Source organism: Lutra lutra, chromosome 2 (genome assembly GCF_902655055.1).
Source record: "Lutra lutra chromosome 2, mLutLut1.2, whole genome shotgun sequence".
Lineage (NCBI taxonomy): Eukaryota > Metazoa > Chordata > Mammalia > Carnivora > Mustelidae > Lutra > Lutra lutra.
Window position 1 is genome coordinate 76181305 of NC_062279.1, and position 26239 is coordinate 76207543.

The 26239-nt window shown below is 37.2% G+C and overlaps 1 protein-coding gene across 1 annotated transcript in view; it reads left to right on the forward strand.

Moving 5' to 3' along the window:
• Window positions 1-617: 617 nt before the first annotated feature.
• NAF1 (nuclear assembly factor 1 ribonucleoprotein) overlaps window positions 618-26239 on the forward strand; it is a 43234-nt gene continuing 17612 nt past the window's right edge. Inside the window, exons 1-4 of the mRNA XM_047717765.1 lie at window positions 618-1125; window positions 5348-5516; window positions 22014-22107; window positions 25316-25398. Coding sequence (XP_047573721.1) covers window positions 797-1125; window positions 5348-5516; window positions 22014-22107; window positions 25316-25398 — 675 coding nt within the window. The 5' untranslated portion in view covers window positions 618-796. The remainder of the gene's footprint in view (window positions 1126-5347; window positions 5517-22013; window positions 22108-25315; window positions 25399-26239) is intronic.

Sequence of the window (26239 nt, forward strand, 5' to 3'; positions counted from 1 at the left end):
TGCATCAAACTGAAGATCTAAAAGGAAACGGTAAAATTCTGATCTCTGCCTCATTCCGAAGAATTTTTTGCTTACCAACCTTATGAACTAGAGTAATCGTTTCCCAAGCAGTTAGTTCATTTTACTCCCATCCCACCCTTTCTATGAAGTGGCGTCAACTACCATATAGACATTGCCATAACATCAACGAATGGCAACATTACGTCCACTATTACTGCTCTTTTTGAGAATGCTTTGGAAAAACACAAGGAATAGTTGTAGTAATTTTTCTGAGATGAATAGTTAATGTGCTTGCTATCTACCGATTTACTTCATTTAACCTTAATGAAGTTTACTAGAAGTGTCTGTTGAAGATTTCCTGGCTCAAATTTCTCACGAAGAAACTCTCCCCGGTCTACAAGCCCTCCTTCAAAATTTCCGCTTCGAGTATAATTGGCCCACATCCAGCAAGAAGAACGTCGAGCCACTTGACCCCACCAAGCCAGCCGCAGCTCTAAGAGGTAATGAAATCGGCGGGTTTAGGGCCGCGCGAGATCTTGTTTCCAAAAGCCCTGCCCCCCCGCTCCCAATGAGCGCAAGCGCGTTACGTCACGTAGTACGCTCCCCCGGAAGTGCCGCTCTGTAAGCGGCGGGGGCGTGTCTCCAGGCAGTTCAGCGTGCAGTTACCGGAGAAACGCGGGAAGTGGGGCCCCGGTGTGGTTACAATCCGCGCGGTTGTTCTATCTTTTCCCTAGCGAGCCGCGAGCCTGTCTAAGGGCCCTGAACGTGAGCCTGACTGGGTCTTTGGAGCGACGCCATGGAAGTAGTGGAGGCCGCCGCCGCTCAGCTGGAAACTCTTAAATTTAATGGCACCGGTTTGGGGGATGGCCAAGGTCAGGCGGTGCAGTCCCCGGGCTCTGTACCTGTTCCAGAGCCACGGCCGTCACTGCAGTCGGATGAGGCGTCCCCGGACACCGGACAGGCCGCGGAGTCTCAGCCTGCGGAGGAGCAGCCGCGTGAACTCGCGCCGCAGTCAAGGCCAGAAACTCCACCCGGAGGGAACTGCGTCACCGCCCCGGGCGCAGCAGAGCAGGCGGGGACCCCAGACTCTATAGAGACTTCGGACTCGGATTCAGACTCGGACAGGTCGGGTGCCTGGGGGTCCTGGAGCTATGGGGGGGGGGGGAACGGGGTCGGGGACTGAGAGCGTGCCCGCGTAGGCCTGGGAGATAGGAGAGGTAGCTGAAGCTCTCTGCGCACGTGCTGACTAGTAGCTTGGACCGCCCATTCCTCGCCTTTACTCTGCAAATCGCGTTGCGAATCCGAGATTAATAATCAGATCCCTCTTCTTTCCTCAGTTTGGGAGTCTGAAAAGTCTTATGTATAGATCGCAAAAACAAAAACAAACCCTGAGGATATTGGATTATTTCGATAACCACTCATTTTGACGTGCCTTTTTGTGGTTATAACTTTGAATTTTGTGTCAGATCTTTTTTTTTTTTCTTTTTTTTTTAAGGCAGGTTTAAAGTGTGGCCTTATTTTTTGAACCAGATGAATTAAGGACCAGTTAAAGGATTTCATACATTTCCAGTTTGGCTCCTGATAATTTTTGTAGAATCCTTGCAGGGAGCATGTGTTCACGAAATTAGGGAAACATTGTTATTTCGCATAGCTGTATGATCTGGGTAAGTTTTATAGACAGCAACCCCACGCCGTCGTGTCTTTTGAATATGAATCCTATGGAGAGAGAGGACTTAAAATCGTAGGGAACGTTGTCTACAAGTATTTGAGTATTTTACGTGGGATACTGAATAGATGAACAAAATATCCCTGCCCTCAGATACTAGTGAGAAGGATGACAAATAAAACTAAATAAATCAATGCATAGATTAGAGGTGGTGAAAATTACAATGAAGGAACAGACAAGGCATGGAGAAAGTAATAGGAGAGCCCAGCCGTGTAAGACAGTGTAGACATGTTAAAGTTTTAATTCTGAGTGTTAGGGAAGCTACTGAATTTTAAGCAGAGAATTGGTATGCTCAGGTTAATATTCTAATAAGCTTTGTTCTGTAGAGAAGGACTTGAACTGGGTTCAAGAGTGAAAGCAGAGAAGCACGAGTGTAAAAAAGCTTAGTGTGGAGAGAGTTGGAAAGATGCTGCATGAGTCCATCAGGTGACTATGGTTGTCAGGGTTAAGTATTTTGAAGTCACCATAATAGATGGGGTAGTGGGTAGTGGTAGTGGGGTAGTCATCAACTGGGTGGATGACAGTACTGTTTAAGGAAATGGGGAGTAACCTATCTGGGATGAAGGCTGGAGACTAACAGGAGTGTTTAATTTGGGCAGTTAATTTGAGAGTTCTTTGACAGCTAATTGGAAATAATAGGATAATGAGTTTAAAGTTGAGAGGACAATTCTAGACTGGAGATATAAATTTGTACAGATTACAGATAGGATTTACTTTAACTTCTTACTATGTATTTTTTCAAATTCGTTAAAAGTAGAGAGTAATATATACTTATAACAATGAATAATAAAATAAGTGTACTCATCACCACACTTAAATGGTTTCCAGTATTTTCTAATCTTGTTTTATCTAGTATTTCTAACATTTTTTAAAAAAGATTTTATTTATTTATTTATTTCACAGAGATCACAAGTAGACAGAGAGGCAGGCGGCGTGGTGCGGGGCGGGGGGGGGGGGGGGGGGGGGGGGGGGGTGGAGCACACTCCCTGCTAAGCAGAAAGCCTGATGCAGGGCTTGATCCCAGGACCCTGAGATCATGATCTGAGCCAAAGGAGGCTTAATCCACTGAGCCACCCAGGCGCCCCTCTAACATTTTTTTAACCTGAGATTTTTAGTGCAAATCTCAAACGTATGTCACCTTCTCTATATGTTTTTTACATTTCTAACTGATAAAGTACTTGTTACGTAACCACCATGTTATTATCAAACGTAGTAAAATTAATCCTAATTTCTTAATACCACCTAATACTCAGTCAGCATTCACATTTCTCTGGCTGTCTTTTAACATTTGGTTTGTTCGAATTGGCATTCAAACAAGATTCTCAAACAGTGCATTTGGATGTTATGTTGATTTAGTCTCTTAAGTGAAGGTCATATTTAAAACCAGGGAAACAGGAGAAGATATGTGAGGGTAGAATACCACGGTAGCATAGTGGATGCCAAAATAGGGAAGTTTTTTGGGGAAGGAAGGGGGAATCATATCAAATGTTGTTGAAAAGTTAAGATGACAGAAAGATGTCCACTGGACTTAACAACATGGGTATTGTTGGTGACCTTGTAAAAGAATGGTGGTGATGGAAGCCAGTTTTGGGGTAAAGACTGAATGAGAAATAAAGGAGCAGAGATAGCATATGTTAACAACTCTGTCAAGAAACTTAAAGGAGAGAAACGAGACCATTGCTGGAGGAATTCAGCAGAGGTACTGTAGAATTTGCCAATAGGAATGATATGGGAAAGAGGAAAAGATTCATAATATAGTAATAATAGAAAGGAGTCTGATTGTGAATGGGATGCCCATTTACCCCTATAGTAGAAAAAGATCATACTTGCCAAAACTAGTGCCTTTGTTTCAAGCACTTCATAATCCATCTGAAAAGACATGTTTTCCACTGAATTATGGATAGTACAAGACAGGCTGTAGTAGGCAGTTTGAAAAAAATGCTCTGGGAGATACAGAAAGAAGTAAATCTACTTTTGGTGGATAGGGGGTGACTTCAGAGGAGATAATATTTGAGTTGAGCTTATAAAGAGGAATGGAATTTTTGCCCTAGGGACATTCCATTCATAGGAAATAGCACAAGTAGCAGCATGAGATAGTGAAATTAAACCGAATTTGGGATGTTTTATATGCTTCTGTGCTAGATGTGGCAGAAGACGGGATTGTGAAGGTTACCAGGAACCTGATTGCAAAGGGCTCTGAGATAGCCTTTATCTTGTACACAGTATAGCTTTATGGAGAAATTTTTAAAGCTTTTCTCTGTGTTTACTTAATAAAAAATGGAAAGAATGGTGTGAACATATAGCCATCACCTTGAGTTAACACTTAATAACATTTTAGAACTTAGTTTCACATGTGTATGTTATTGAGCCCTTTTAAAGTCATTTATATATATTACAACACTTTCTCCCTAAATGTTTCAGCATGCATTCTCTAAGAGGACATTCTTTTATGTAATCATAATTATCACACATAACAAAATTGATAATTCCTTCATATCTAATGTCCATCATGGATTTTTTTTTTTAATTAAGTGTGTAAACTGATTAGGATGGAAGGTCATGAGAGGGTGAAGGAAGGTAACAGCAGTAGGAGGAAGGGTTGATTGTTGTGGGAAGAGACTACGAGTATTGACTTCTGTTATACAATTATTATGGAAAAATGGGTGAGAAATAATGATTCCTCCCTAAATACGGTCATAATAACAGTGGAAATGGGATTGAGAAATGGAATAGGAGTGATGTTTGCCATTTGAAGGTAGGATTTTATCATTGACTAAGACAGCATTGGCTCAAAATGATTTCAGGTTTTTTACCTATAGTGACAGGATTGAAGACTAAGCAATGAAATAAAGTAGAGGCAGGACAGAAGTGGGTTCAGTAAGGAGAATATTTTCTTTTTTTAAACTTGTTCCTAGAATGAGGTAAGTGTAGGTTATTCATACAGAGGCGGCCAGTGTGCATCTGGAGATTAGGGTGGAGCGTAGATTTATCAGTATCAAAGCTGATGATTTAGGAGTTACCTATACATGGTTGATGATTGAAATGATTTGAGTGAATGATGTTATCCATGGGAAGAGGATAGAGAGAAGAGAAAATGAGGGTGGGACTATAAAAAAAAGCACATAAAATGGGCCAAGGGAGAAAGCCAGCAAACGAAATTTAAACTAAGAGGATTACTGGTAACAATTGCTGTGAAGCCAAGGGCTAAGGGAATTTTTAGAGTTGAGTGGTCAACATGGTTGCTAACTTTCAGGAGTTTCCAGGTTGTATGAAGACAGAACATTTTATTGGCAATTAAGTGATCTGGTTCATTGATGACTAATAAGAAAGGTTCTTGGCAGACCTCTCTTTTGTCAGTGATTTGTCATGTGTTTAACTATATTAAGACAAACGTGTGATGTATGAGACTTAAAATAATAGAATTTGGGTTATAACAGGCATTTTGAAAATATTATCAATGGATTAAATACTACTTTCCAAATATTATAGTCAACTTCGAAATGCTAGCTTTTGAATTATATCAGCAACAATAACCACATATAGATACTTCCTAGTTGAAAAATTATAATTTAATACCTCAGTAATAATGTTACTAAGTTTTTGACTTTTTCTTCCCTACAGTGAAACAGATTCAGATAGTTCAAGCTCCTCCTCATCCTCATCATCTTCGTCATCATCTTCCTCTTGTATATCACTTCCTCCACTGCTGTCAGATGGAGAAGATGATTTACAAACTGAGAAGGAAAATAAGAATTTTCCTCTTAAAACAAAAGATGAGTTACTTCTTAATGTAAGTACTTAGGATTTGAATATTATAAAATATATGTTATGATACTAATATTGATGTAATTTGGCCTGTATCTGGCTCTGTAAATTTGAAGATTGCTCAGCTCAGCCTCTTATTGAGCATACTTTTTCTATACTTTTTTTTTGTTTTGTTTTGTTTTTTTGTAATAAAAGAGAAGATTGATCTGGTTGCTAAGGTTTCTAAGGTTGCTTCTAACTCTAATATTTGATAATTGTTCTTGATGGACATCAACTTTAGCTTGTTATTTTTTGGTTTTTATCTTTACTACAAAGATTTCTCATGTAGATTTACAACCTTGGTTTTTTGTCTGTTTGGAGTTTTTTTGGTCCACAAGTCAGAAAATTTTGCTCAGTAGTAATTGAAATCTTTTTAATTGATTATGTTTAAGGGAAATAGGAAGTAAAATTAGATGGGTTGAGTTTCTTAGGACTCTTATTAACTTGAAGTTTTCGAAGCATTTTTGTTGCAGATGGAGAAAACTCTTTGATTATAGAATAGTATTTATTGGCACTTGATAGGGTTGGTTTGTAAAGTTGACTCTTACATGGTAATTTCCTCCTCTTATCCTAGAACAATGATGGTAGTTTGGTTGAAACCTCATGATCCAAGAGAAACATCTCCTCAGGATTTCAGAATATAGGCTGTATTGCCACATGTTTATTCTCCCTACACCCACATGTACTTTAGTTACTACTAATGCTTTTTAAAAATTTAATGATCACTAATTACATCTATTATGTAATGTTTAAATCAATGAAACAGTTTAATGCAAGGTTTGAAAACATTTTAAAAATGTCGAGCAAATTGGGCACCTTTTCGTGCCTGGATTCTGCCTATATTATATTATTTCTTCTTCTTTACTTGTAATGAGAATTTTCCTATCTCACTCACACTTTATGTATTGAAAACCCTTTGAATTTTATGCAGCTTCATCAGTGGTTCTTGTTTTCATGCTACAGACATTGCTGTCCCTTACTAGTCTTTTTATACAAAGGCTTTCCCAACTTTTGAATTATTGGGAGACTTCTTTGGTCTTTCTCTTGTATCTTGGTCATCTTTCTACTTAAGTTTTCTCAGACTATAAAAATCAACAAATACAGGACCACAGTACTTCCCCCCCCCATTTAAAATGCCCAAGATGTATGATGGTTTATCAGAATTCTTTTTTTTTTATTAATTTTTAAATTTTTTAATAAACAAATAATGTATTTTTATCCCAGGGGTACAGGTCTGTGAATCGCCAGGTTTACACATTTCACAGCATTTACCATAGCACATACCCTCCCCAGTGTCCATAACCCCACCACCCTCTCCCGACCCCACTCCCCCCAGCAACCCTCAGCCTGTTTTCTGAGATTGAGTCTTTTATAGTTTGTCTCCCTCCCGATCCCATCTTCTTTCATTTACTCTTCTCCTACCCCCCAAACCCCCATGTTGCATCTCCACTTCCTCATATCAGGGAGATCATATGATAGTTGTCTTTCTCCGATTGGCTTATTTCGCTAAGCATGATACCCTCTAGTTCCATTCACGTTGTCGCAAATGGCAAGATTTCATTTCTTTTGATGGCTGCAGAGTATTCCATTGTGTGTCTATACCACAACTTCTTTATCCATTCATCTGTTGATGGACATCTAGGTTCTTTCCATAGTTTGGCTATTGTGGACATTGCTGCTATAAACATTCGGGTGCACGTGTCCCTTTGGAGCACCATGTTTGTATCTTTAGGGTATATACCCAATAGTGCAATCGCTGGGTCATAGGGTAGCTCTATTTTCAGCTTTTTGAGGAACCTCCACTCTGTTTTCCAGAGAGGACCACAGTACTTTTTATATGTATCATTTTCTTATTTATCTTACTTGACCTGTAATTCATACCTTTTGAATCTCTTGAAATTTAATGCAAAATCTTAGTCTATATGTTTAAGTATTTTTCTTGGTAGAGTGATCATATTTTCCTCAGAAAACTAAAAGGGTCATTGTTCATGCAGAGGCCAGGATCCACATTCTGGAGGGCTGAGTTTATATCTGATCTTTGTAGTTCCCATAGTGTCTAGTAGAATGCTTGACAGATAATAGGTTGTCAGTCAAAAGTGATATATGATCACAGAAGGAGTGAGAGAACAACAGATGTCTTACGTCCTTTATTCTTAAACTGTTATAGCACACTGGCCATATACTAGGTGCTGTAAACAAGACCCTCAAGTTTCTACTCTCATAGTGCCCGGTGCAGAGAGGCAGACAGTAAATAAACTAAAGACAGATATAATTTTGGAAGTGCTTTTGAATTGTGAGAGTGTATCTTGGGCTTATATCAGAAAATTACATTTTTGCTGGAAAGGTATGTTAGCTTTTGAAACTTGAACAGTGGGCCAGTCTGTTCCTTTTTGTGCCAGTTCCTGGGGATCTTTGGGAAGGATGGAAGAAGCAATTATAGTCTCTGTTTTTCAACTTTGGATTCTTTTTTTTTTTTTTTTTTTTTAAGATTTTATTTGTTTATTTGACAGAGAGAGATCACAAGTAGGCAGAGAGGCAGGCAGAAAGAGCCGGGGAAGCAGGCTCCCTGCTGAGCAGAGAGCCCGATGCGGGGCTCCATCCTAGGACCCTGAGAGACCGTGACCTGAGCCGAAGGCAGAGGCTTAACCCACTGAGCCGCCCAGGTGTCCCAATTCTTGAGTAGCTGTTCACTTTATTTTATATTTACGTAATTAGGAAGTCAGTTACTAGAAGTTCCTAGTCTTTTAGACCACTGCTACTAGAGTTAGGTAGAGGAATGAGTTTCCTGGATTGCCATAAATCTTTGACTTGGGGGCTGTAAAAGAGTATTTTAGGACTCCTTCAGGATTTAAGGGAAGAGAATAACTTAGCCCTGATGACCAGGATGATAAGGCTACATGTATTCAGTATCTTTAAGACTCTGCTGCTTTCTTGCTTCGTAGGTTTTTCTCCATGGGACTGGCAGTTTGGCCATTGATACTCCTGTATGAAAGTCACAGGGAGGACTTGTGCTGGTTTACCTGGGGCCTGGTACACAGTCCTGAACACATCTTTGAGGATAGTGGAATGTGTCTTTGGATTGCTTGGGCATGAGTCACATTGTCACTTTTGTTTGTGTGGGAGAGTATGTAGGAAAGTGAGTACTTTAGAGAAAGCACATAGGCAAGTGTGAGGGCGGGAACATGTAAAAGCCAGTTGACAGAAGGGGAGTGTGAATGTGTGTGTATTTTGAGGAGCATGAGGGTTGGGTGGGTGATACTAACCCCATGCAAACCACAACGAATGGCTTCTCTGTCACAGGAAAGGAAGTCTTCTCCATTTCAGAAAGGGATGCTGTTTAGTCAGTAATAATAGTAATCCTGTGTGGAGTGTAAAAGGGAAATACTTGGGAGGGGTTATCACATGTGTCTAATGTTGGACTCCTGTGGTTGGGAGCAATGAAGACTCTCCACTTACCTCAAGAGAAAGAGGATACATTGTAAACTTACTTGGATAAGAAACCATGGGGAATTAGGGTAGCTAGTGAGGACAGTCAGGCTGTTTCTTTTATATGCCTCTTAGATAGGGTCATGGTTTTCTGAGTGTCATTTTATTCTTTCTTTACTCGCTGACTTCTGTTTAACTGTAGATTAATCTTTTAAATTCTAGCTTGCATGTAGATTGTTGTGACCCTGGCTCTAAATAGAGTGTCTTCTACTTTGATCTTTCCCTTAAGCCAGCCAGTTAGTGCTATATTTCTTTGCTGACTTTTGGGACAATCTTTTTACTTAATAGAATAGGTTTTTTGTGTGTTTGTTTTTTGTTTTTGTTTTGTTTGTCTGTTATTTGAAAATGACAATCCACTTTTCTTGGGAACTGTCCCCTCCTCTTGTTAAAATCAGCTCTAGCCAGTGTCAAATGTACCGTTTTGTGTAGGTCATACTGGTATATCCTCCTAGCAGGAATTGTGCTTGGAGCTGTTTGATCTATATATTCTATTTAATTTTCTAATGAAATGCTGAGGAAAATTAGTAAAACATTGTATCCACGTTGTCTTTGCAAAAAGGTATGCATAAATTAAAATGGGCCAAGCAGTTCTATCAATTTCAGAGTTTGTCCTGGTTCTTTAGAGATGTCTGGAACATAGGCATGTCCATTTTAACCCAGTTTTATGTCCCAGCTCTTTATAAAGTGTCTTATATTCTGGGCTGTTTCCTATTGCTGTTCAGGAGTGCTGCGCTTAATTTTTACCTCCAGTTAGTCTGTTTGTCAAGCAAGAATACCCCCCCCCGCCCCGGATCTAGCTTTTTAATCTTTGACATTGTTGGAAAGTTAGATTCTGGTGATCTAACTACTAATTATTGCAGATCTTTAATGGTAAGTATATGGGAACCTCAGTGAAGTAATCTCAAGATTGTTCTTTTAGAATTAAACCTTAGAGAGTTGCATTGGTCCCTTGGGATGACAAGATATGTTATATCTTGATTTAGAAAAAGGGGTGAGGAGAAGAGGAAAAAAAAGGGAATGGTTTGCTCTAGAGGCATTGAAAAGGAGATTAGTCTTAGTTGGCTCTTTTTATAATGTCACAGTTATGTAATACATGCTGTTAAATTTAACCAAGTGGAATTATTCTTTTGATCATAAACTCCTCTTTAATGCGGAGAAGATTTATATATAACCTACACAGTAAATGTAAAGTAGCATATGTATTACAGCTTTGAAACTACATTAAACCACACAGGGTTTATTCAGTATTTCAGTGAATTGGAAAATCAGGTCCTTTTTGAGAAATTTTCTCAGCAATTTATGCCCTGTTTATTGAAATAAATCAGGTGTAATTAAAAATCTAGAATCATAAAAACATTAATGGGATTGTGACATTTCAGAACCTTAATCAGAAATGAATTTTATAAATTAATGCCTATTATTTTCTATTCTGAAAACCTGAAAGGTTTTTCGTAACATTTAAAAGTTATGGCTACAGTGCTTATGGGGATAAAAAATGGATAATACTGCAGTAGGCATAAAAATGGATAATACTGCAGTAGGCATATTAATGTGTATTTATACACATAATATAGCATCACTAAGAAAAACTATAAGGCTTGTAGGCAGTTCTTAGTACCTTCGTAATTTGGAGATTGCCTATATTATATTATAAAAGAAATGCATTTTGTAATTATACTTAGGTTGAGTACACTCTATTTTCTTCCTAATTTTGGCAATGCAGACCCATATCATAAAACATCTAACTTGAGGATATGGAAATACCTGGGCCACCTGAAGTGGTCAGAAGTTACAGCGGATTCTTTCATACTTTTTTATCTCCCACTGTCCATGAAATTACAACCTACCGTGGTCTTGACTTAATAATTGTTGACTAAATATGTTGTTTCCAAGGCCTAGTACAAGTTTTGCCCTAAGTGCAGGCCTCTTTCAACTTTAGCATTTTATGACTCTAAGTGTATTTGAAATTACTACATAGTATCATAGAATACTGATGATGCTTTTTAACATTCTTTTCAAAATGTCATATTTAAGAGATTATGACTTATGTACTTGAGAGGAGATATTTTTAAATTAATAGTTGGTGATCTTTAAAAATAGTGCTCAGATTTTTTAAAAAATTAGAATTTTGTGCTTCATTAGACAAAAGTATTTTAGTAAAGTTTATAGCAAACAAATGATCCCTTAAACTTCAGATAGTGTTTTATTTATTTATTTATTTATTTATTTATTTAAAAGATTTTATTTATTTATTTATTTGACAGAGATCACAAGTAGGCAGAGAGGCAGGCAGAGAGAGACAGGAGGAAGCAGGCTCCCTGCTGAGCAGAGAGCCCGGTGCAGGACTCGATCCCAGGATCCTGGGATCATGACCTGAGCTGAAGGCAGAGGCTTAACCCACTGAGCCAGCCAGGCGCCCTGGTGTTTTATTTAGTAAAGTAAGCATGTATGTTCTGTGTGTGTGTGTGTGTGTGTGTGTGCATATATCATACATATGCATTCCATTTATTAGATTCCTCCATTCCTCAGTAGATTTTAATAAGTTCTGTTTGCTTTAGAGGTTAAAAACAAATGTCTGTTAAAAGGAAATCTGGCTAGAGAGTGAGCATACACACTTTTTTTTTTTTTTTAAAGATTTTATTTATTTATTTGACAGAGAGAGATCACAAGCAGGCAGAGAGGCAGGCAGAGAGAGAGAGGAGGAAGCAGGCTCCCTGCTGAGCAGAGAGCCCGATGCGGGACTCGATCCCAGGACTCCGAGATCATGACCTGAGCCGAAGGCAGTGGCTTAACCCACTGAGCCACCCAGGCGCCCGAGCATACACACTTTTGCTAATAGCAAAGTAACACCAGAAAGTTAATGATTGACCTCAAGATGAATGATACTGGACATAAAAAGTTGTGGGATTGAGTGGAAGAAGAGGTAATTTGCAGTGCAAGGGTCAAGGAAGTTATCCTAGATTGCAGGATGGATAGGATAGGTATGGAAAGGTGACAAGTGAAGAGAATATGAACTTTCCCACTGAATAGCTAGAGTCTTTGCATGACAGTTGTATTCATAGTGTTGGTTACATAGTAGGGGCTCAGGGAGGGTTTCTTTGTTCATACATCATCCATACACCTGATGTTGTCACTTCTAAAATTCGGAACTAGTAATTGTTAACATTTTACAGTTACTTGTCAGTGCTTTTATCTTTGTGATAAAGTCACTGTCTTGGATTTGATGAAATATGGACTCCTCAGTTAACGTAAAAGATAATGCTTAGTATTATATCATTGGTTTTTTTCTTATTGAGATGGATTATAATTTTTCTGAGTCACCTTTTAAAGATAATCTTGTAAACTTTGTTCCTGACAGTAGCTTTAGAGAAAAACAGGGTAAGAACATAGTATTTATTAAAAAAGAAAAAATACAAAGACACTGCAAAGAAGTATTCGTTTTTATTTTTTAGGTGAAAATATTTAACGGGCTAGTCTCAATCTTAAGTTTAGTGTCATACACCTTAGTATAATTAATAAGGGCAATTAATGTGTACTGAGGTCCATGAGACATTATAAAAGTACTTTTGGATTGTTAAGTTGATGAAGTAGACTAAATGTTATATGTGGTCTTAGTTACCACATAGTGTACAGATCTAATCCATTCTTTTTTCCAATATGTTTTACCAGCTATAGGGGAAAAAAAAAAGTTTCCAATCATGGCTCTCAATACTCCAGGGATTGGATCCTTCTTTCCAACCATATCTGAAAAGTGAAGGCTCACCTAATAGGATCAGGTAATTGGCTGCCACATGCATGTCCTCTATTCTTGGGTAATGTAAGGAAAGTGGCCAAATAATTTTATTCCACTTTCCTCACTTTTAAAAAATTTCCCCAGTCTAGCACCAGAAAGTGTTAGTTGCCATTTGGAATGTTTGATTCCTTTCCCATTACTCCCTGCTGCCCTTTTCGTAGATTTTTTTTTAAATATTTTATTTATTTATTTGACAAAGATCACAAGCAGGCAGAGAAAGAGGAGGAAGCAGGCTCCCTGCCGAGCAAAGAGTCCGATGTGGGGCTTGATCCCAGGACCCTGGGATCATGACCTGAGCCTAAGGCAGAGGCCCAACCCACTGAGCCACCCAGGCGCCCCCCCCCCCTTTGTAGATTTGTGAGTGAAAACCCAAATAAAGTTCTTTAGATAATTTTGCCTCAGAAAATCATAAATTATTGATTTTTTTTTTTTTTTTTTTTTGCCCAGTAATAAGTCTTCAAAGAGCTAGGAAATGCAAGGTCATTGTAATGTACAAATATCATCTTTTCATAGGGTCATTTTGACCCATTAGCTCCTTCCATTTTTGCACTGGAAGTCTTAGGCATCCATTTTTTAACTAGTGTGTCTACAGTTTAATTTTTTAATAGGGAAGATTTTTAATATATGGTACTCATGTGAATGTTTTGCCTAACTGAACAACCTTGTAGGCCAGATGTTCTGGGATCGGAATATAATATTCTTGTAATACAATAATTGGTCTTTCATGGATATCTCAGAAATATAGGTAGGACTGTGCATTTCTTTAATGCCATAGTTAGGGGTATCTGTTATCCAGAATTATCGTAATTGTGTTTGAGGCTGGTACATAATTTTCTATCTTAATGTGCTATCTTTTTCATTACATGCAGCTAAACATTTTAAAAATTGTATTAGACATTTGCATGAAATATTCAGAACTTTTGCTCAGTTTTCTCCCTGTTTAGAGATAAGAAAACTGATTTCCAGAAAGAGTGATTTGCCCGAGGTAGTATTTGAGTAGGGCGAGCAGATTGCAGTCTGCTGTATTTTTAGTACTTGCGTAGACATGTGTACCTAGCAGCATTAGAATTTGAATTTGATCATTTTAACTTCCTTGATTATTTGGTTTCTGAATAATATAGTGTATTTTGTCATGGTGATAGATGATTGTATCATAATGTAAGATTTCTTAAATTGCATGTTTGGACCATATTGTCTTTTAATAGAGCCTTTGACTTAGAACTGTAGGTTGTAGAAAATATGTGATTTAATTTCTTAAGTATGGTGAATTTTAGTAATTTATTGCCAAATGGTATTATGTATCTGGGGATTTTTATTTCCATGTGGTCTTTTCTTTTGCTAAAGAAGAAAATTAAGTATTTTTCTTCCTTTCCTTGCCTATTCTTTGTTACTACGTATAACATTTGTTTTGAGTTAGTAAGTGTAGTATTAACTTGATTTAAATGATAGCATGGATGTTTATATCTAGTTGTATAAACCCAAGATAGGTTTTAGTTTCTTTTTAATTTGGGGGAAGAAACAGTGGTAAAAATAGAGATTTATCACAAATCTTCATTTCCCAGGTTAAGTTTTCAGGTTATCATTAAGATTTTGTAGGATTATGGTGTATGATGTTATAATGTGGCCTTAGAATTATTTGTATTAATGGCTGAAAATAGAGTGGTCTGTTAATACCTGGGTGTATGTTTTGTAATGGAGGGCTTTTTGGATGCATGAGAATGTAAAGCAGCGCTGTTCAATAGAGTTTCCTGCAATGGTGGAAATGTTCTGTATCCACACTGTGTTAATACTGTAGCAGTTGAGCATTTGAAAAGTGGCTAATCTAATCAAACACTGCCTTTTAAATTTTACTTAATTTTAGTTAATGAAATTTAAGTAATCAAATGTAGTTAGTGTCTGGTATTGGATAAGCAGAATAAAAGGGGCCTTTCTTACCCACCATCCATCTTTCCATGAGGGTTGTAGGGTAATCCAGGCTCATACTTTAATCTTCCTTACCTGCAGTAAATAGCCTTCTTGTCTTTATTTTCAGGACAGTTGGGATTTTGCTTATATGATGGAGAAGGTCTTTTTATCCTAGGTTTCCCTTATCACCTCTGCCTTCAGTTTTTTAGTTTGTCAGAGTTTGTCTAATTCTTTATATCCTGTGTGTCCCGTCAAGAGTGGTAATGTCCTTCAATATGTTTTCTGGGTATTCGTTTTTTCCTTATTGGAGTTTGTATGTTTTTCCTCTTTGCTGTGATCCTTTCCTTACTCATGGAAAAGTAAAGTGTTAGATTTTTATTTCTTGAAAGAGAGTATGCGACTGAGCAGATTTATTCATTGCCTTACTGGGAACAGCTGTCAAACAGCTGCCATGTTACCAGGGAGCCAGGTGGTAATCTAATAATTCTAAGAATGTTCGCCGCTGCGCACCTGAGGTATCTGCATTAGTCCTGGGCAATGAAGCTTCCTTAGAAGCCTGCCTTTTTAACTTAAATTCCTTGAGGATCCTCTTCAATTCTGGGAATTATATATTCATTATCTGATTTTGTTCCAATTGAAAAAGACTGTGATTGCTTCTGAGAATTTTGTTTAACTCACACTAATAAGTCATTTCATTTAATAAATATATGTTAAACAACTACTATGCGCTAGTCATTGTTGTGGGTGCTGTGCTAATGAGCAAGTCTGACCAAGTCCTGTTTGTTGTTGAATTTATTGTCTAGTTAGGGAGATGGACTTTAGGCACGAAAACACATGGGATGTTAGTGATGTGTTTACGAAAAAGAAAGTTAGTGGGATAATTTAATAAAGAGTAACTAGGCTTGGTGGAGGTGTAGTACTTCAGATTTCACAGTTAGGGAAGAGAAAGTAACCCTGACATCCAAATACTAACACAAGATCATATACTGACATGGTAGTCCCAGGAACTTTTCCTTTTAAACCTTCTAAAGTTCTGCCTTTTCAAGCCTCACAAAAATCATTATGGAAAGCATGCTTGCATTTTAAATGGGACAAATATCTCTCTTCTTGATCCAGCCCCCAAATGTCTGCCATTTTCAAAGCAAATACAGTGCTTGACATAACTGCACTTTCAGAGGTAAATTCCATGATAGGCTTTTGATCTGGAATTGTACTAGGCTGATTTCATTTATTTCTTATAAGTGTTATGTACAATATTTAGTTCTTTGTGTACCTTTTATATTCTGCAAAGTATTTGGGATGGAGATTTCATGCACACCACTCTTACGGGGTAGGTCTTTTACTATCAAGAGGCCGTTTAATGCCTTCATTGGTCTTTTTTTAGGAATGCTTAGAAAACTGTATATACATTCCAGTGTTATAGGGTACTGGGATCACTGAACTAGGATTGGAGGTATGGTGGTGATCACAGATGTATCTGCTTTTTCTCTAAGTTTAGTTGTGTATGAGACAGAGGTCTTCCCCATTTGTAGGCAGTTTTGTCCTGTTAATACATAGGTTGGAAACAGGATAACAGGATTTAAGGAATCCTGACAGACTCTGCTTTTGACCACAAAAGTGGGTCCCTATGTCACTACAAATATTCTGGCTTTGTATATCTTCCCCTGTCTTCCTCATCGCTAGATGTGTCTCATAGACATCCTTAGGGGAGGAGAACATCAGGATTTCATCAGACCCTGGAGCTGACCTGTTTTGCTTATGGTAATTACATAATATTGATCTCAAAAGACAGTGAAAAGGTATTAGATGGAATTCAACAGTCTGATTTAAAAAAAACAGAAATAGGAACACAAGTAGGAATAGAAGGTCACTTTTTAAACCTTTTAAAAAAAGAAATTTCAATTAAGAGACATTGTTATGCTTAACATTTGAAACTTTTCTAATAAGTAGTCATACATCATGCCCACTATCATTACAGTTTCTTAACACTTGATATTGTGGACATACCAGTCAATACAATTTGAAAAGTCAAAAATATAATATTGAAAAAGAAGAGGAGGACTTATTTTTTTTGGAATTACACAAGAAGATCACTAGATACAAGTTTCAGCATGATGCTTTCTTGTGTTCAAATGATACCGTATAAAGGATGCATTTATAATAGCAATAAAAGATATTAAATAATTACAAAATTATAGCAAATAAGGTATGAGATGGCTTCAAATAAACCTAAGGATTATTTAGGACCTAAGACAATCTAATTAAGTGTAATTTTAATCAATACTAACAAGACTAATATATGACAAAATGATTTTAAAGTTTGTCTAGTGAAGTAAACATGAGAATAGTTAGAAAAATTCCATGGGGAAAAATATGGACGGAATGCATAGAGGAACTAGCCTTATTCCCAAATATTAAACATGTAATGAAAGGCACAGTTGTTGAAAGAGTTTAGTACTGACACTGAAATAGATTAGTAGAAATGAAAGGAGATTTCAGTAAAAAACCCAAATACATAAGTACATTTAGTATGTGTTAAAGTTTATTTTTCTTATCATTAGGGGAAAAGATGGATTATTCTGTAATGTGGGAGTAATTGGCCAGTAATATGGATAAAGATAAAGCCCATCTGTGTCTTGCTTTTATACAAGAATAAAATTACGAATGGTCCAAATATGCAAATATTAAAAATGAAATTGGAGAAGCAATGAAAATAGAGTGAATTCAAAAAGTGACTTTGGAATAGTGAAGGTCTTTCTCTCTGTGACATATGTCTCAAAAGCCAAAAAAAAAAAAAAGCTTGATATATTTGACTATATAAAAATATGCTATAGGGGCGCCTGGGTGGCTCAGTGGGTTAAAGCCTCTGCCTTCGGCTCAGGTCATGATCCCAGGGTCCTGGGATCGAGCCCCACATCGGGCTCTCTGCTCCGCAGGGAGCCTGCTTCCTCCTCTCTCTCTCTCTGCCTGCCTCTCTGCCTGCTTGTGATCTCTGTCTGTCAGATAAATAAAATCTTTAAAAAAATATATGCTATATAAAAAAATGCTGACGTTCATTAAGCAACTTAAATACTAAAAACCATTCTGGGAGGAAAGGGAGTGGATATTTTCTTCATATTTGATAAAGGTCAAATGTTCTTTAACCCAAAGTTCCCTTATAAAATATTAATAGAAGGATAAGCCCTCTTAAAGAAAAATATATAAAATATACAAACAATTTATAAACACATTTGGATAGCCAGGAAACATGCAAGGCTGCATAGTCTTCATGATTAATAAAGAAATTAAAATAAAAGCAAGATGCTGTTTTGTATCATAGACCTGTCACACTGGCAAAGGTTTACAGTTTGCTTCTCAGTGATGGCGAGAATGTGAGACAATCTCTCATTTGTGGCATTATTAATTGACAACATTTTTTTTTTTTCAAAGATTTTATTTATTTGTCAGAGAGAGAGGAGAGCGAGCGAGCACAGGCAGACAGAGTGGCAGGCAGAGGCAGAGGGAGAAGCAGGCTCCCTGCCAAGCAAGGAGCCCGATGTGGGACTTGATCCCAGGACGCTGGGATCATGACCTGAGCCGAAGGCAGCTGCTTAACCAACTGAGCCACTCAGGCGTCCCAATTGACAACATTTTTGAAAAGAAACTTGTCAGTATCTGTCAAAGTTAAGAATGTTTTTATCTTTGGACCTAGTAGTTCCACTTACAGGGATTTATCACAGAAGTTACATGAAGATGTACGTGAAGGATAGTTCTTTTTATCATTGTGTGTAATGATAAAAATTAAAAAGAGGCAGATGTTTTATCAGATGACTGGTGTTAACAGTCTATATAGTGGTATACTGTAAGAAAGGTTAAAAAGTTAGATGTTTATGTTTTGGTGTAGAAAGATATACAAAATATAAGTGAAAATGGTAGCTTGCATTATAATGTGAATATAAATAAAACATTTTACCATTAGAAATGTAAAGTTTAGGGGTGCCTGGCTGGCTCAGTCGTTTAGCGTCTGCCTTTGGCTTGGGTCATGATCCTAGGGTCCTGGAATTAAGCCCTGTGTTGGGCTCCCTGCTCAGCAGGGAGCCTGCTTCTCTCTCTCTCTCTCTCTCTCTCCCTCTGCAGCTCCCCCGCTTGTGTTCCCTCTCTTGCTAGGTCTCTCTCTCTCAAATAAATAAATAAAATCTTTAAAAAAAGAAAAAAGAAATGTAAAGTTTATATCTGCATGGTAAATATATTTGAAAGATAAACTTGACAGCTCTCTGTGGAGAGGTATTGTTTCGTGGGTATTCAGAATGGTTTGGTAGATATCTATCTAAATTAAGGGGACCGGTTGAAATAGAGTCCCCCAAATCCTCCACCATCTTTTCCATTTCCACATCTTTTTCTAATATATTTTAAAGTCTGTCAGTGTGATGCCTGACTTACAGAAAACTGTAAGTTTTGGTTTTCTTGTTCAACATTCCCCTGGAATGTTGGGAGGTTGAAACTAATAAGATAGGGGAATTTTTGCTTATTACTCTGAGTCCTTCTGTACTACTGATTTTTTCCCCTTTTTAAAAATCAGGAGCATGTATTTTATATTTTAATGTTAAATCCAAACAGTATCAGGGTTGGGGTGCCTGGGTGGCTCAGTGTGTTAAGCCTCTGCCTTTGGCTCAGGTCATGATCTCAGGATCCTGGGATCGAGTCCTGCACCGGGCTCTCTGCTCAGCAGGGAGCCTGCTTCCTCCTCTCTTTGCCTGCCTCCTCCTCTCTTTGCCTGCCTCTCTGCCTACTTGTGATTTCTCTCTCTGTCAAAATAAATAAATAAAATCTTAAAAAAAACCCAAACAGGGGGTGCCTGGGTGGCTCAGTGGGTTAAGCCTCTGCCTTCGGCTCAGGTCATGATCTCAGGGTTCTGGGATCGAGTCCCTCTCTGCTCAGCGGGGAGCCTGCTTCCTCTCTCTCTCTGCCTGTCTCTCTGCCTACTTGTGATCTCTCTCTCTCTCTCTCTGTCAAATAAATAAAATCTTTAAAAAAAAAAAAAAACCCAAACAGTATCAGGGTTTAGATCTATGCCAAAACATAATTATATTGCATGGACCTTCATTCCTCTTGATAGAAAATATAGAACAGGAGCTTTTCATTCTGTGGCCAAGTAGCATTTATTTATTTGAGAGTAACATTGATTTTGTGTTCTACGTATTAATGGTATTTGGTTTACCCTCCTCTTCAGTTTAGAGGTTTCCCAAAAGATCTAATGACACCTTCTCTTTGGAGACTTCCTTTTCCTTTGTTCTGTGTACATGATCCTGACTATTTAACCAGTGAACTTATTCACAGTCCAAAAGTACAAGAAGTTTTTGCTCTGGATTTGACTGTGATTTGGTTGGTTAGTGGGGGAGATTTCAGATTTTATTACTATACTTTTGCGTTAGAAAATGCCATTCGCTACTTCTGAGAGCTACCTCTCCCAGAAACAGGAGGCAGTGTGATTTGTTCTCTAAAGTGTCATGAAAGCTGTCCTGTCTGCAGTCTCCCAACATTAGAGTTCTCTATTCTTGTATTTAACTGAAAGTGGAGTTTTGTTGGGGAAACTCAAGCGGCACAGGGAAATCTGGGAGAACACAGCTTTATTTTCACTGGTGGGCTCAGTGGGATCGTTCCCCAAATACTAAGCACCCGGCAGGTTAGAGGTGAGTTTTTATGGTTACGGGTGATGGGGGATGGTAACAGGACTTTTTTCGGGGTTTCTCAGGGCCATTGGCCCCCTTTATGCGGAAGTATAATCTCCATGGAAGAGTCAGAGGAGAGTGCTAAGTCATCCCTGGGAACTTGTTTTCTTTTCTTAACCAAGCGGTCGACCATTTGGTCTTTTCTTCCACCTCAGCAGGAGCAATGGAGAGCAGTGGACAGGAAGGAGCTGAGGCCCAGGGGTCTCTATCCGCCTCATTTTCTTTTGCTAAGAACTTCTTAACAAGGCTGTTCCATGTCACGTGTTCTTCACCAGTTCTAACAACTGTACTCCCTTGTCTGTGCTAATACACACATGGGCCATTTTCAAACCATGGTCTTGCCAAGAAAAAATTATCCATGTTTAATATGCAAAAATGACAAATGGTTGTCCTCTCCCTAAAAGTACTCAGAAAAATTCTGACATATAAAATATAATCATTTCCTCCAACACCATCCAAACTAACCGTGCAAAAGTTAAGTCTTCTCCGTGGAGTTGGTTGAGACCATTAGTATGTTGTTTGTAGGTAATTCTTGATCAGAAAATAGCATCTCCCAGAAGCAAGTTATACTTTAACTCTGGTTACATGGTTTGTTAAAAACCTTGTTTGAGTCCCTGAAGAGGAAAATGATTACCCATGATCCATTCATCTGTAATAAACTATTGTTTCAGCTTTACCCATCTTTTTCAACATTCCTTCAAAAGTTATCTTTCTCTTCCCAGACTAGCTCCCAACATGCCAGTAATAGGATCTTCACACTTTCAAGCCTTCTTAAGGAAGAGCTTCTTCTAAAAGTTAATTGTGGTCTTTTGGCAGAGGTCAAAAATAGAAAGTTCCATTTGTTTAGCTTAAAGCCTAAGGTCAGTTTTATTCTTAGGTATCTCTTCAACTTAATCTCTACTTCAACATCTAGTTTCTATGGGAACTGAGGTATAGTTAGTAGTTGGGTCAGAAAAGAGGAATTTTTAAATGTAAAGGAATTTAGTTTTTAACATAGAAGATACTAGGCGACACTTCACAGCTTTTCCAGGTGGAGTCTGTGTTTTGTTTCCCAGGAACTCTAGATTTTTTCCTGAAGAAACCAGACATTTACTCTTTTTCACACAGCCCCAGAAAAGATTGCTCTTTCTCTTTTCAACTACTTAATCCCCATCAAGTTAATTAACCAAATTAAGATAGCTAAGAGAGAGAACGCTTCTTCTGTGGAGAAATTGTAGTGACCGATAGAACTATTTCTCTGGGAATCACTTAGTGAAATGTCTTTTTTTGTTTGTTTGTTTACTTCGGATTCCTTAACAATAATAACTTTTTTGATTTTTTTTGTCTCATTCAAGTATGATTGGAAAAATCTAGGTACTTTTGTCCATGTTCTTAGTCTAGCTGGATTAAAGTATAGATGCGTCACTCACGTGGGGAGATACTGGAGGTGGAAGAAATACTGTCAGACACTAAAAGGGATAACATCAAAGAGATGGTATAAGTGCTTAATGTTACATCTTCAGAAATGTTTAGTCTTTAAATGGAAATGATGTCCTATTTTTTTTAGTTGTTGAAGCTGGAGAGGAAGATCAATGCTTTTTTTATATTATAGGAGCTACCTTCTGTTGAAGAACTCACTATTATTCTGCCTGAAGATATTGAATTAAAGCCCCTTGGGATGGTTTCAAGTATTATTGAGCAATTAGGTATGTAAATAATTTTATGAATAAAATTACTTCTATCCAGATATGCATTCATTAAATCAAAGGTTTTATGACTAATGCATTTTCTGTGACATATGTAATAATACTTCATTTTATAGTCATTTAGTTTGAATAGATGCAGTTATTTTTTACTTATATATGTAACTCATAAATGCAGTGTCTTTTTTAAAATTCAAAGTCTACTTTTACTGACATTTCTCCAGAGTTCTCTTTGATTTGGTATATTTGTTATTTATTGCTATTAAGTTGCTACTTAGTGGCTTAAACAACACAAATTTATTGTTTTATAGTTCTGTAGGCCAGAAGTCTGATGTGGGTATCACTGAGCTAAAATCAGTGCTGAGTTCCTTTCTGAAGCCTCTAGGGGAGAATTCATTTTCTTGTCCCTTTCACCTTCTAGAAGATGCCTGTATTCCTTGACTGGTGGCCCCCTTCCTTCATCTTCAAAGCCAGTAATACACCTTCTCTGTGGCCCTTCTCCCTTTATCACATCTCTCCCTGACCAAAGCCTGGAAAGATATCTGCTTTTAAGGACTCCTTAATTTGGGCCTGCATGCATAATCCAGGATAATCTCCCACGGCTCAAGGTCCTTAACCTTATTAACATCTGCAGAATCCTTTTTTTTTTTTAATGTAAGGTAACATATTTATAGTTTCAGGGATTAGGGTGTGGGTGTCTTCTGGTGGGAGGAACATTGTTCTACCTACTGCCTTTGATTTTATTTTAGAAACATGTAAATTAGAAAGTTCTGTGATTTAATGTCATGAAATATAAAGCTGTTGGTTATAAGAGAACTAGATATTATAGGTTTCTTTAGCCCCAGGTTTTGAAGTAGGTATACTGAAGGCCTTGAAGTTCATGTAACTACCATTAGCTCTCATAGTAAGATCCATCTGAAAGTAGAACTCAGAGTTGACAAAGTCAAAGGATATTTGAACTGGATAAAAGACCTAGATTATCCATCAGCCCCCTTAGTTTACAGGATTTAAGGGACACAGAAAAACCTGACTCACTTGCCCTTCTGATCAGTGGTAGAAATTGGATTTTGACCTTTTTCTAACAGTGTCCATACCAATATTTTACAAAGTTTATACTTACATAATTTTGTGCTTTTGCCATTTATTAATCAAAATTCTGATTAAAGTGAAACTTTTTTTTTAAATTAATTAATTTATTTATTTGACAGACAGAGATCACAAGTAGGCAGGCAGAGAGAGAGGAAGGGAAGCAGGCTCCCCGCTGAGCAGAGAGCCCGATGCGGGGCTCTATCCCAGGACCCTGGGATCATGACCTGAGCCGAAGGCAGAGGCTTCAACCCACTGAGCCACCCAGGTGCCCCTGAAACTTTTTTTTTTAAAACAGAAATCGTTATTATTTAAACTCTTCATGTGAGTCTTGCATCATTACATTTACTGGTATTTAATGATATTTGAGTTCTCTTATGGCATTTAATAATATGCATAAATAAGTTAAGTAATCATTTGATTAGATAGTGTGAGTTGAGCATTTATTAGACTTCATGTATGTAGAAAAAATGTCATGTTTATCAAGAAAAAAATGTGAACCATACAATATGCATAGGATAATGCTTTTTAAAGATAGTTTTGACTAGCATACCCTATTAGACTAACAAAATTCTCAAGCTTCTGGGAATAAAGATTGACTGAAAATCAGCACATGCTACCCTGTTTTGAGACTCTAAAATAGTATGATTTGGACCAAATTACAAAAGGGGAAATATAATAAGTATTAATATACAATGCAAAAAATATGTGAGTTCAAGTAAGAACCCTAGGAGAATAAGAGAGGATTTGGCTTGGTACTCTGTAGTTGTTCTCCAAGTTCTGTTGGCTTGTTTTTTTTTTGCTCTTCTCTTATTTAATTTGGAAAATACAAGAAGCTAGTTAGATATTATCCACTTAGGTAGAAGTAGAGAGATTTCATGAAGTTAAGATCTTGTACTAGTAGATACTTTGACTGTTGATAGCCTTGGAAATTTTTATCAATGTATGGTACAGACTTTAGGTTGAGGTGTATGCAGATGCCTCCTAGAATAATAAAAAAAAAATGGTTTTAAGACTGTGGAAGGACAGTTAGTAGTTGTGTTGCTAAAGGAAGAGCATTGGAACTAGGGATCTAGGTTATTCTAGGTTCTGATGATGACTTGGTCTGGAATTGGCCATGTGATAATGTTACTGTGTTAAGCCCTGTTTTCTCATCTTTCTATAAAATGAGGGAATTGGATTAGGTGATCTTTTATTTTCATGTAATTTGATCCTTGGGAATGGGATTATGGAAGAGAAATGATTGAAAATGAATGCTTTGTTAGTGCTCACTATCATTATCAATCCTTACTCATCATCTTTATCCCAGAAACATACCTAACTCAAAAGATGTTGACCTGTGATCTGTTACTGCACATGTATGTTCAGAATTTAGAAGCACTAACTATTGTAATTAATTGGATATAGTTGAAATTTTTAAAATGAATTTTAATAACCTAAACTAACATTTTATTTCTCAAGTGGACATGGCATTATCTGTGTAATGTGGCAAGTATTCTTGCTTTTGTTGCTCTAATTTTCTAAACCTATTGTTTGTCTTCTCTATTTGCTATGGTAGCTTGGTTGTTTTCTCATATGTGGCCTTTATAGGAATTGGAGGTTATAATAGACTAGTGGGATGATTCTGTTGCATTTTGAGGCAAATTACCATGAGTTCTATCATTCTTCATCTCTTCAGAGGAAGATGCTTTTGGGAAATCTTTAGCTTTTTCATAGATCAGTAAGTACTCAGTGCTTTGTAGAAAAGAATTTCTAGAGTGAGAAAGAAGACTAATTTTTCCTAAAACAAGGGTTTGTGACTAAATGTGATCTTACTTTCTTGGGTGAAAATTGCTTGGGAAAATGTACATGACTTAAATTTTGGCTTTTTAGTGATTGATACCAACTTCCTGTAAAAATTTTTAGTTTCTGTTTCTTAGAGTTGTAGCTTTTTCTATTAAAGATACGTAAATCTATTTCCATGTGCCACTTGATAATAAATAGACTGTTGTTTAAAGAGGAATAGTTACTGAGGTGTATTATCTCACCTTAAATTCCATTTTAAATTATGTTAAAAATTTCCACTCAAATTTTATATGATCTTATGATTAAATCTTGAAATAATCTCCTTTGTTTCATTTTTCAGTAATAATTGAATCTATGACTAACCTACCTCCGGTTAATGAGGAGACTGTGCTGTTTAAAAGTGATCGACAGGCAGCAGGAAAGGTTTGTAAAAAAAAAAAAAAGCAAATCTTACAATTATTCTCTTTCTTTGTTGATTGGTTTTTCTGATTTTCCCTATCCTAAAAGAAATTATTAATTTTAGTAGATGAGCAGTCTAGAGCTCTCGTTTTGGTTTATTCTTGATTTTTTCAGTACTTCATATCTATTGATAGGCAGTTTTTTCCTTTTTGTCAGGTACCTTGTGAAATAGTGGGTCTACATATTGGATACCTCCAGGTACTCAAAGTTGAGTGTAGCAAACTTTCTACAGTGTAGTAGTTCTTAGTCTTTTTTAGGTTTGTGAGTTCCTTTTAGTGGGGCCTCTCAATGCTTTTTAGGCTTTGGTTTCCTCAGATGGAATCTGTAGAGTGGAAAAAAGTAAAAGGGGGAAAAAGGTTTCTGTAATAGCTGCAAAGTGTCACTGTAAGCACATTCTGGGGAATTGGGAATATGTATACTTCAGTACTCACCAAAAAGTCACGTCCCTAATATCCTTCGAGTGGAATAATTCTGCATGTCCATCTTTAATATGGAAGACTACACAATTTACCCAGTAAATATGCAATTTTGAGCCGTCAGCAGAGGATCTAAAACCTCTAAGATCAAGACTATAAATACCAACTAAGTATTTCTTTTTCGGCATTAGGGGTAGTTCTAATTCACCTTACATTCTCCACTCTGTAAAGAATAATGCTTTGTAAATTATAAGTGCTAAGTAAATATGTACTGTGTTGAAAACAATAAAAATAATAAACCAGCTGCTATCTTTGGGAAGTCACTTTTTGGGTTCTACATTTTCCCAGATAACTAACAGTTGGTTTCCTTTTTGTTCTAAAGAGATACA